At 40.9% G+C, this 13032-nt stretch overlaps 2 protein-coding genes across 4 annotated transcripts in view; both read left to right on the top strand.

The window, feature by feature from the left end:
* Positions 1 to 5814: 5814 nt before the first annotated feature.
* npy (neuropeptide Y) lies at positions 5815 to 8120 on the top strand. Its single transcript, NM_001146681.1, is given in 4 exon segments — positions 5815 to 5888; positions 6303 to 6490; positions 7641 to 7730; positions 8071 to 8120. Coding segments are annotated over 3 exon segments (303 nt in total). The 5' UTR covers positions 5815 to 5888; the 3' UTR covers positions 8096 to 8120.
* Positions 8121 to 9600: 1480 nt separating this feature from the next.
* Positions 9601 to 13032, top strand: part of LOC106570530 (protein PALS2) — a 40821-nt gene continuing 37389 nt past the window's right edge. For 2 of the 3 annotated variants that reach the window (XM_014142958.2, XM_014142959.2), the window contains exon 1: positions 9601 to 9702. The gene's annotated coding sequence lies outside the window, so the exon portion shown is untranslated. The remainder of the gene's footprint in view (positions 9703 to 13032) is intronic. The other variant, XM_045694908.1, reaches the window with a different exon arrangement.

Consider the following 13032-nt stretch of genomic DNA (forward strand, 5'->3'; position numbering starts at 1 on the left):
CAAGAGCATACAGGTCGCAGTGGTGGGTGGTATAAGGTGATTTGGTAACAAAATGGATGGCACTGTGATAGACTTCATCCAATTTGCTGAGTAGAGTATTGGAAGCTATTTTGTAGATGACATCGCCGAAGTCGAGGATCGGTAGGATAGTCAGTTTTACTAAGGTAAGTTTGGCGGCGTGAGTGAAGGAGGCTTTGTTGCAAAATAGAAAGCCGATTCTAGATTTGATTTTGGATTTGAGATGTTTGATATGAGTCTGGAAGGAGAGTTGACAGTCTAGCCAGACACCTAGGTATTTGTAGTTGTCCATGTATTCTAGGTCAGAAGCGTCCAGAGTAGTGATGCTAGTCGGGCGGGCGGGTGCAGGCAGCGAACGGTTGAAAAGCATGCATTTAATAAGCAGGCAATGTAAGCAGGATGTATAAGCAGGCAGTGTAATCAGGAAGTATAAGCAGGCAGTGTAAGCAGGCAGTATAAGCAGGAAGTATAAGCAGGCAGTATAAGCAGGAATAATAAGCAGGCAGTATAAGCAGGCAGTATAAGCAGGCAGTATAAGCAGGAATAATAAGCAGGCAGTATAAGCAGGCAGTATAAGCAGGCAGTATAAGCAGACAGATTACGCAGGCAGTATAAGCAGGAAGTATAAGCAGGCAGTGTAAGCAGGCAGTATAGGCAGGCAGTATAAGCGGCCAGAGCATCAGACACAAAGAGAGACGAGATAGTGAGAGACCGAACCTCAATTTTCTGCTGGCCTCAATACAACCACTCAGGCGAATGCCGCAATTCACCGAACAGCAAATTATCAACAAAGAAACATTGTTTTATCTGTAAAGTATTATTCTGACATCTACAATACATCTTGAAGTGATAGAGAATACATTCTGGAAAAAAGAAGAAGAAGAACGAGAAGCAACATAAGAAGCTATACAAATATGTGCACAAAAAAAACATCAAGTTATCTCTTGCATTCGGGGACACATTTTGAAAAAAGTAACTTATAACTTATCCTTTTCCCCAAGGATACACTCTTTCTTTCCCTGACGGTTGTTAGGTTGAATTGTCGATCTGTCTTTATGTCTGTATGTCTGTGTGACTGTCTTTATGTCTGTGGGTCTGTCTGTCTCTCTCCTCCCACCAACTCTCACTCCTCCTCTCTCCCACTTCTCTCAGACTCTCATATATAGTCTAGTGCCCACTGGCCTGGCTCAGCCTATAACTATGTAGTCTAATGCCCACTGGCCTGGCTCAGCCTATAACTATGTAGTCTAGTGCCCACTGGCCTGGCTCAGCCTATAACTATATAGTCTAGTGCCCACTGGCCTGGCTCAGCCTGTTGTTTACAACTTCGGGCCAATGACCCATCGGGGTATAAGAAAAGACATGGGGGAAATGTAATGAAATGCATTGTTCTCATTTTGCTTCCTACTTTGAATAAGGAGGAGGAAAGTAAAACAAATCATAGTGGACGAATCATGTGAAATATTTATTCACTGCGGACAGATGTCTTTTTCTAGCACCAAGAGGAGCTTCTTCAACAGAAATCTACACAGGCAGTACATCTTAGTGGTCGTGAGATTCTCAGAGAATTCCCCTCATCATTGAGTAGCATAGACTATGAGCCCTGCTGTGTCTGAGAGACATAGGCTCTGTAAATCTGATATGAGAGACATGTAGCTAATAATGACATTTAATAATGTTTCACTATCCACCAATCCTGGACCAGTACATACAGATATGAGTTCAATGTTCTGCCACTCCAGTTATACAAGTCACACACACGCACGCACACACACACATACATACACATACACACACACACACACACACACACACACACACACACACACACACACACACACACACACACACACACACACACACACACACACACGCACGCACGCACGCACGCACACACACACGCGCACACACACACACAGACACATACAAATGCACACACACACACACACCATGTGAACTTGACTGAGTAGCAGCTTCTTTACCCTTCATATTCCTACACGTCAGACAGAAAGAAAAGAAAGCGCTCTTACACGGTTACAACAAAAGACCTTAACTCAAGAGTGATGTGATAGCTTGGCACGTCATCCAAGCATCCACCCAGCTGACGCACAAACCTCTTACTGTAATAACACTTTAAATAGCATTCAATAGAAGTTTATCTATGATTTGAGAGCATCATTCAATATCCACACAAAATTCCTTTAAAATCTGTATCAGAGTCAATGGTAGCTTTTCTATAAAAATGATTTGGGATTCGGTGCTCTGAAGTGCTGCCCATCCTAAAGTTAGAATCAGGAGGATGTGTTTTGTGCTGTCATGACGTGGGAAGCGTTGGAGGGCGTAGGATGGGGATGATGCTCAGGCTATCAAGGATAAGTGGAGCAAGAAGCATGACCGGATTCAATTTATATATATATATATATATATATATATATATATATATATATATACAGTTGAAGTCTGAAGATTACATACACTTAGGTTGGAGTCATTAAAACTTGTTTTTTAACCACTCCACAAAATTCTTGTTAACAAACTATAGTTTTGGTAAGTCGGTTAGGACATCTATTTTGTGCATGACACAAGTAATTTTTCCAAAAATCGTTTACAGAAAGATTATTTCACTTATAACTCACTGTATCACAATTTCAGTGGGTCAGAAGTTTACATACACTAAGATCACTGTGCCTTCAAACAGCTTGGAAAATTCCAGAAAATGATGTGAAGGCTTTAGAAGCTTCTGATAGGCTAATTGACGTCATTTGAGTCAATTGGAAGTGTACCTGTGGATGTATTTCAAGGCCTACCTTCAAACTCAGTGCATCTTTACTTGACATCATGGGAAAATCAAAAGAAATCAGCCAAGACCTCAGAAAATAAATTGAAGACCTCCACAAGTCTGGTTCATCCTTGGGAGCAATTTCCAAATGCCTGAAGGTACCACGTTCATCTGCACTAACAATAGTACGCAAGTATTAACACCATGGGACCACGCAGCCGTCATACCGCTCAGGAAGGAGACGCGTTCTGTCTCTTAGAGATTAATGTACTTCGGTGCGAAATGTGCAAATCAATCCCAGAACAACAGCAAAGGGCCTTGTGAAGATGCTGGAGGAAACAGGTACAAAAGTATCGATATCCACAATAAAATGAGTCCAATATCGACATAACCTAAAAGGCTGCTCAGCAAGGAAGAAGCCACTGCTCCAAAACCACCATAAAAAAGCCAGACCACGGTTTGCAACTGCACATGGGGACAAAGGTCGTACTTTTTGGAGAAATATCCTCTGGTCTGATGAAACAAAAATAGAACTGTTTGTCCATAATGACCATCGTTATGTTTGGAGGAAAAAGGGGGAGGCTTGCAAACCGAAGAACACCATCCCAACCGTGAAGCACGGGGGTGGAAGCATCATGTTGTGGGGGTGCTTTGCTGCAGGAGGGACTGGTGCACTTCACAAAATAGATGACATCATGAGGCAGGAAAATTACGTGGATATATTGAAGCAACATCAAGACATCCGTCAGGAAGTTAAAGCTTGGTCTCAAATGGGTCTTTCAAATGGACAATGACCCCAAACATACTTCCAAAGTTGTGACAAAATGGCTTAGGGACAACAAAGTCAAGGTATTGGAGTGGCCTTCATAAAGCCCTGACCTCAAGCCTATAGAAAGGTTGTTGGCAGAACTGAAAAAGCGTGTGCGAGGAAGGAGGCCTACAAACCTGATTCAGTTACACCAGCTCTGTCAGGAGGAATGGGCCAAAATTCACCCAACTTATTGTGGAAGCTTGTGGAAGGCTATCCGAAACATTTGATCCAAGTTAAACAATTTAAAGGCAATGCTACCAAATACTCATTGAGTGTATGTAAACTTCTGACCCACTGGGAATGTGATGAAAGAAATATAAGTTGAAATAAATCATTCTCTCTACTATTTTCTGACATTTCACATTCTTAAAATAAAGTGGTGATCCTAACTGACCTAAGACAGGGAATTTTTGTCAGGAATTAAATGTCAGGAACTGTGAAAAACTGAGTTTATGTCACATCCTGACCATGGTAAGCTGTTATTTTCTATGGTACAGTAGGTCAGGGCGTGACAGGGAATTTATTCTATGTGTTCTATTTCTATGTTGTTAGGTTCTAGTTTTTGTATTTCTATGTTGGTTTGTTTGGGATGATCTCCAATTAGAGGCAGCTGGTCCTCGTTGTCTCTAATTGGAGATCATACTTAAGTAGGGTTTTTTCTACCTGGGTTTTGTGGGTGATTATTTTTGAGTAGTGTTTGTTTTACCTCTGCGTCACGGTTTGTTGTTTTGTTTATTCAGTTTATTTATGTATTGCATAGTTTCACAGAGTAAATAAAAATGTGAAACGACACACACGCTGCTCTTTGGTCCGCTTCTTCCTATGACAACCGTGACAGTTTAAATGTATTTGGCTTAAGTGTATTTTGGTGTATTTCCGACTTCAACTGTATATGTGTGTGTGTATATATATATATTATTGGTATTTTTTATTTTTTATTCATCTGAACAATAACTGATCTTTCTGTTCATTAGAAATACTTTATATTTTCCCCACATTTCAGTTGAGGGGCTTAAGGAGGGTGTTAGAGTAGCATGAAAACACATTCAGAAAACGTCTAGGAGAGAAAGAAAGGATGCTAATGAGATCTAATCAATTCCTATCACATTTCTCTTTTGGGGGTGTGGGTGACAGAAAAAAATATGTAATTTGATTGACTGTAAAACATAAAAGAGAGAGGAGGAAAATAACCTCCAGGGGACCCCATTGATTTTGTTTGTCACTCTCTCTCAAATATCATAATAAGATGTCATAAGTCATTGCAAAATATGTTGAATTGGAGGAAATTAGCTTTAAAACCGCAACAATTTCTCAACACCCCATGACAAAATGTGTAGAATTGCAGGAAATGTGTTCTGTCAAGCGAACTCATTTGTTTACTTTTGTTAATAAAATATGTTTTTTGCTAACAGATCCCTCTGTAAGTATTACATGATAGTTTTTAATCCCGGTCCTGAGTTAATGTTATTGTATAGCTAATGGGCTGTGTGTTTGTAGATGGACTGAGGTGATGGAAGCTATAGCAACCAATGTGATAATGGCTGGGGTCATTTTTGCTTGTTTTTGCTGTTCTCCAAATAGCATTTTAGAGTTTTTAAATTGCATAGAAATGCAGCAAATGAAGTTCAACTTTCTTAACCCATCCCGTTACGGACCTCACTAGAACTCAGACCCTGGTTATGGCCCTGTGCTTGTGTGCATGCGTGTGTCGGTGTGTGTGCAGCGTGTGTGTGTGCGCGTGTGTTTAAGTGGGTGTGTGCGTGCGTGCTTGTGGCGATTAATGGAGGTTTTTAAAATAATAAACACATTTTTCACTCAGACTTTGTCCCCAAGTGAGACAATTCTGTCGATATTGACAACCCAGGCATCATAATCATCACATAAATTGGTCTTGGTTCTGCGCCATGTCTCTTCAGCCCATTTTATTCCACTCCAGAGTGATGTTGTTAATTCGTTTGAGAGGGGAAAAAAATAAATAATTTCCACCACTATTGACATTTTTTAAAAAGCAATCATTTTTTTAACGCATTAATTAATATAGTTTAAAATGGGCGATGACAGCTTGCGGTGACGCGTCTGTCCGCGCACATTTTCAGAATCGTGATTTGGAGACTTACGTTCAATGGAGCGCATCTTGTGATGTGCCCTCCCCACCCAGTATTGCGCTCAGCATTATAAAAATCGCGCCCCAGAGTGGGTACCCTATGCAGAACGCACAGCAGCAGAAAGACGCCTGAGGACAACTTCTATCCAAACTATAATTTAAACCTTCAAGTCAATGTAAGTAGCATACCTCTATTACATCTATAGACATGATTTAAACAAGATTAGATTTTGATTTCTTAACCTTTTTATCTAATGTACCTACCGGCTTTATAGGGGTTTTCTATAAAGCTTGTATCCTATCTACTAATTTCATTGCCTTCACTGAAACGGACATTTTTAAACAATTAATCTGAGGAAGTCAATAAATAGATATCATTTTAATTTTAAACAACAATTGTAGATAACCATGAGTCATCCTCCAGTTAATGTAGACTACGGTTTGTGGGGTAGTAGTAGGGAACAGACATCATTATTGTCTTGAACATATACAACTTCTAAAAGTTTTCCCCAGGTAAACTAACTTTGATAAGACTGCGTAGCCTAAGCAATTCAGACCCTGATATTTTTCTTGATTCGTAAACATTAAAGATGCATCCTAACTTGGGTACCTGGCTGGGCGCAGTGACGCTCCTCGTCTGGACCTTCATATGCATCGGGACGCTTGCGGAAGGCTACCCGGTCAAACCCGAAACCCCCGGCGAAGATGCGCCCGCGGAGGAACTGGCCAAGTATTACTCCGCTCTCAGACATTACATCAACCTCATCACAAGGCAGAGGTGAGTGCTGTGATCCGGGTGTGATACATTGCTGATTTAATTAAAGGGCTGAAGTTTGGATTTGTGATTATCCAATTGAAATATTTGATTAGTGAGCCACAGGCTATTAATTCATAATGACATCATCATATGATACTGTAGTAGGCTAATAATAACGTATATGTTAGCACCTTTAATACAAACGAATGGGCTTCAGCCCAAAATGCTGTGCAAATGAGCACTTAAAAGAAACAACAATACAAATTGTGCAAGTAGGCTAATCAAATGAATAATATCAGACTATAGATTACTGTACCATAGGCTAAACCTTTCAATAACTAGCCTAACTAGCTAACTAGCTAACTTCCTAACTAACTAACTAACTAACTAACTAACTAACTAACTAACTAACTAACTAACTAACTAACTAACTAACTAACTAACTAACTAACTAACTAACTATATGGAGTGGGACACTATGAACTCAGCTACTAGTAGCTAAAATTACACTTTGGTTTGAAGCTTAATATTTGTGTTATTACTGGCTCTAGTCCAAATACCAACTAATCCAATCATTCAGGGGACTAAAATAATAAAGATGAGTCACATTAACTTGTCACTAATTACTCGATGTGTTGTCTATATGAAACAACGTCTTTATTTCAACAGCTGCACCCCCCTGATTCTTAATTAGCAACATCCCACACACCTCTTTACAGATGAAGCCCGTCACCCTGCATCCACTCACACTCTGTTCACTAACCTCAGTGTAAAAGTCGTTTTCTGGTACATTTTTTGCTGGTGTGCCCATGGCTACAATAATTTAAATGTCCAGATTTTATTGTGAATGTGTTTCTTCTGTTAGAGTGTTGGTGTTAAGAGTGGGGAAAGGGTCTTAACGAATTCCAATAGGGCTTATCTTCAGAGGAGCAGACTTGACAACCAACAAAACAGTCCTCTCTTTTTATACAGAAGGGCTCTAATTTTTTTTACCAGACATATATTCATATTGACTCTAGAACAGTTGGGGTAAATCATCTTATGGGGGCAGCACACATGGTCTAGTTCCTGAAGTTTAGTCTATGCAAATATGAATTCCTGAAATTCCTGTCTCACCCTCTCCCATTTCTCTTTCTCTCTCTCTCTCTCTCTCTCTCTCTCTCTCTCCCAGGTATGGGAAGAGGTCCAGCCCCGACACACTGGATACACTGATCTCAGAATTGCTGCTGAAGGAGAGCACAGACACGCTCCCACAGTCCAGGTACTGTGTGTGTGTGTGTGTGTGTGTGTGTGTGTGTGTGTGTGTGTGTGTGTGTGTGTGTGTGTGTGTGTGTGTGTGTGTGTGTGTGTGTGTGTGTGTGTGTGTGTGTGTGTGTGTGTGTGTGTATTGATAAAGTGTTTCAGAGTAGGAGTGCAGGTTCCCTCTGTCTATGTAATCTTATTTATTTTTATCTAAAAGTCTAAACTGATCCTAGATCAGAACTCCTACTCTGAGACGCTGTATAAATATGGGCCCTGGTCCTCTGGTCTCAACAGAAGAAAGTACTGTGGTAGTTTGGACATCATTTTTATCTGATACTTTATATTTTGTCTCTTCCCAGATATGATGAACCGTCGTTGTGGTAATAGTGTCTCTGTCCCGGCCCAACACCCGGGCTCATTGCCGTGGCGACGAGCAACTGACCTCAACAACATGGCCGCCTCACCATGGCCGACGTCCCATCCTAGCAACCCCAATGGGTTTCATGACGTATGCATCCCCCTCTCTCCCCATCCTCCATCCAGAGGCCAGATAACTGTTCAGGGTCTTATGAAAGTCATTATCTGTGCATTGTTATTCTAAATCAGGGGAGAGAATTATTGATTGTATGGTCAAAACTGTGCTATTAAATATGAATTATATAACGGATCTACTTCTCTTCTGTAGTTGTACACTTATTTGAAATGAGTCTTTAGCCAAGAGCATAAATGAAGGTTCCTTCTGGCTTTGTACATTCTACTGGAGAGATTGTACGTCTTTAAACACATGTGTATGCGCACTCTCACATCACAACACATTTTTGCAATTCCCAGAGAGCTATTAGATGCATTGTACTCAACTCTTTTCAGGCCAATGGCAATTTGGTGGCTAAGGGCGCACTCTTGTGGTTGATAGGTTTTACTGCATTGAACACGATATGGCGTTTCCTGGCCTGAAGTCAGAGTAACTACTGTGTAGGTAGTCTCCCTGTAGAAAGCATTACGCTTCTTTCACATAGGTGTTAATGCAAAAAGGTATACAAAATATTATACTATAACGTGGGACATTTGTAATGAACTGTCCATTGCAATGGAATAACCTTGGCAACACTTTGTCATATTATCCAACATCAAGTCATCATCGAATTATTGTCATGCCAACAAGTGTAGAATGTGAATGAATAGAATGAGTATACTGCTATTGGAGGAATCTAGACATAAAATAGGACAAGGTGAGGGAGTTAGAGGAGAGAGCAGATAAAATGTCATTCAAAATGTTGTGCATTTTGATGACAGAATGTTTCTGATTAATATGCTTGTTGTTATGGTGAATACTGACCTAAATAGCCCACCTATTTTGAAATCTCAGGTTAAGTGCAAATTACCATCTAATAGGATGGGTCCTTATGTTATTCTATAGCCTGTCATATCTGGCACACAATGTTCATTCAACACTGCAGGCTATTTGTACAGCTAGTCTCAAATGGTGCATAGAAAACAAATTCCTAATCCTGCCCTCTAATTCCCAGTTAATCCCACACAATGTTTAATTCCCACCCAATTTAATTCAATTAACTAAGCACGCCATTGTCTACTTTAATGGTCCACAGTTGCCTACTCTTAACATTGAAGCTCTTTACGTAGCCTTTTTCACACATGTAAAATAATACATAGGCAAGGCTGTAATATCAATACCATCAAGGGCTCTCTATTTCATGAATAAAGAATTCGTGAGTAAAAAAAAATCACAAATGTAACATTCAATTACAATGTCATTCGCGTTATGAATTGTTCCACTGTATCCCATCGTTGGACGTGGGGGATGGATCTCCCGATAGAGCTCGGCTATGATTCGTCCATTTCTGATATAGGTCATCAGCAGGGGCGCGGTGTAATGGTTTGATTGACATCGTGTACACACGGCTAGTAAGCAGTGGGACCAGGACAGCTGAGGGGGGATTGAATTTCCAACTGAGACAGCCACACGATTACCGGTAAGTCAGAATGGGCGATTGAAGTTGATTCTACAGAGAAACTATATGTGAAAGGAAAGGGGGACTTTTTGGTCTCCAAGATGGATTTAGCACGTAAGGATGAAGTCAAACCTTGTGTGCTGTCCGTGATGTGTGTGTGGCTGTGGGACCTGTATTTGGAATGGTTTACTGCTCGTCCGATGTGATTGCCTTGCTCATACGCTGAGTGCTTGTTTTGGAATCGGATGCTGTTGACTATGATGATAATACTCTCCAAACGTGCAGGCTACAATGCCTTGGATGGGTAACAAAAATGGCCGCATGTGTGTGATGAGTTTAATGTTATTTGCTAACAATTGACAGCAAAAACAGACCCATAATTTGGAACGCGTGTAGACCACTCGTCCGCCCATTCATTATTTCCTGGGTATCGGTCTATTTCTAATCGCCGTAACGGGATCTGTACCTGAATATATCGCGCCGCTGATAGGAAGTGTCAGGCAGCAGGAATCCCCACTATCCCAAAAGCACCGCACCAGCAGAGACAAGGGAAGTGGTGTAGAATGTTCCAAGGCCCCGACACGATTTGATAGGCTAGAGTGAAAACACCATTGTTTGTTGACCAACTAGCAGGTTTAGTTTATTTGTGCTGAGCTGGTGAATGGACGTGGGTCGGGTCGGGTCGGGTATAGCTGTAGCAGCGTCTGGTCCGAAGGCAGAGGGCAGCAGACGCAGGATATTGATTTTGCCTTCAGATTTGTCTGAGTAGTGTAGAATGCCTTCTAATGTCACTACTTAGATAAACTCGTAATCCTGACCATCTGAATTTGATAATCTTAGTCATTATAAAAGGTTTAGATGAATGAACCTTTTGCCTGTAAACCATTGTCCTTTTTGGTCATAGTGACGCTGGTTAGCTTTATTCTCTTGCGTATTTTTCTGGCTGGGTTTAGAAGTGGAGGTGATTAGGTACGTCCCGGTGGATCCTTGGGGGTGGAATTGAGGCTGTTCTGAGGGCAAAAGAGGGTGCAACTCAATATTAGGAAGGTGTTCCTAATGCTTTGTACACTCAGTGTATATCTGCAGTAATAGTGGAATGATAGTGTAGTGTTTCACAGTATTACTTACCCGCCAATGTTGTGATTGGCTTTGATATTCGCCTATTGGTTTCTCTCGCCGGAGCGTCAAAATGTGAAAACTGTTCTGACTTTGTGACTGTGCTATCTAGTGGAAATCGCGCTGTCTCTCAATTTCAGTTTATGTGATTAAACAAGCAATGAACAGTGTAGGGAATCATTGTTCCATCTAAATCGCCGTGAAATGTATGTTCAATACCCAATAATATAGTATTTACAGCTGTTTGAAGCTGGTGGACCTTTCGGTTTTGTTCCACGCTTCAAACAGATGTAAAAACGATATATATTTTAAAGATATGCCACAGCGATTTTAGATGGTACAATAATTCCCTACACTATTATTGTTTTCTCGCACAAACTGAAATTGAGCGAAAAGTGTAAAATTTTAGCAACCCAGGAAATGACAGTGATTTCCACTAGATAGCACAGCCACAAAGTCAGAACATTTTGACAACAGATGCCCTCCAGCAGGAGAAATCAATTGGCGAATATCACAGCCAATCACAACACTGGCTGGTAAGTAATACTGTGAAACACTATCATTCCACTATTACCGCCAGATATATTATTGACATTTTCTGAAATTACATTGCAAAACATCCAATGTGCAACACCTTTAATATCATGGTGTTACTCCAATTCATCAGAGCATCTACAAGGTGTCGAAAGCGTTCCACAGGGATGCTGGCCCATGCTCACTCCAAAGCTTCCCACAGTTGTGTCAATTTGGCTGGATGTCTGTTGGGAGGTGGACCATTCTTGATACTTTTGAGTGTGAAAAACCCAGCAGTGTTGCAGTTCTTGACACTCAAACAAGTGCGCCTGACACCTACTACCATAACCTGTTCAAAGGCACTTAAATATTTTGTCTTGCCCATTCACCCTCTGAATGGCACACATACACAATCCATATCGCAATTGTCTCAAGGCTTAAAAATCCTTCTTTAACCTGTCTTCTCCCCTTCATCTATACTGATTGAAGTGGATTTAACAAGTGACATCAATAAGGGATCATAGTTTTCACCTGGATTCACCTGGTCAGTCTATGTCATGGAAAGAGCAGGTGTTCTTAATGTTTTGTACACTATGGATATTATGCATTATGGATATTTTCTGAAATTACAACGCAAAAATACAAATAAATCCTATGTGTTGCACCTTTAATGTAGGCTTAGGTAACTGTTCAAATGAATGCATATTTCTTTCCTTCCTTGGGTGATATAGCCTATAACATAACTGGATTGGTGGAAAGCTAGTCAAGGAAGGAATGAGGGTTGGAATCAGTCCATCTTAATATGACAACCCTTATTCCGTGCACGTAAGCGGAGTATTTGGTTTTGTACTGGCTGGTGTACGTTCTTGATTTAGTTTAGTTTATTTGCTTACTGCACTGCTGCATAGATTAAAGGTGGATAGCAGCAGTCTCATGCCGTTCCTGATCATGAATCGCCCAAGCAGAGCTAGAGAGACCGACATGACCTACGCCCAGTGGTGGGAAAAAGTACCCAATTTTAATACTTGAGTAAAAGTAAAGATACCTTAATAGAAAATGAGTCAAGTAAAAGTGAAAATCACCCAGTAAAATACTACTTGAGTAAAAGTCTAAAAGTATTTGATTTTAAATATACTTAACTATCAAAAGTAAAAAAAAAATGTTTAAGGATTGCCAGCGGCACACTCCAACACTCAGAAAAAAATTATAAACAAAGCATTTGTGTTTAGTGAGTCTACCAGATCAGAGGCAGTAGGGATGACCAGGGATGTTCTCTGTTTAGTGAGTCTACCAGATCAGAGGCAGTAGGGATGACCAGGGATGTTCTCTGTTTAGTGAGTCTACCAGATCAGAGGCAGTAGGGATGACCAGGGATGTTCTCTGTTTAGTGAGTCTACCAGATCAGAGGCAGTAGGGATGACCAGGGATGTTCTCTGTTTAGTGAGTCTACCAGATCAGAGGCAGTAGGGATGACCAGGGATGTTCTCTGTTTAGTGAGTCTACCAGATCAGAGGCAGTAGGGATGACCAGGGATGTTCTCTGTTTAGTGAGTCTACCAGATCAGAGGCAGTAGGGATGACCAGGGATGTTCTCTGTTTAGTGAGTCTACCAGATCAGAGGCAGTAGGGATGACCAGGGATGTTCTCTGTTTAATGAGTCTACCAGATCAGAGGCAGTAGGGATGACCAGGGATGTTCTCTGTTTAGTGAGTCTACCAGATCA

The sequence above is a fragment of the Salmo salar genome, chromosome ssa14, assembly GCF_905237065.1.
Source record: "Salmo salar chromosome ssa14, Ssal_v3.1, whole genome shotgun sequence".
NCBI classification, from domain to species: Eukaryota; Metazoa; Chordata; class Actinopteri; order Salmoniformes; family Salmonidae; genus Salmo; species Salmo salar.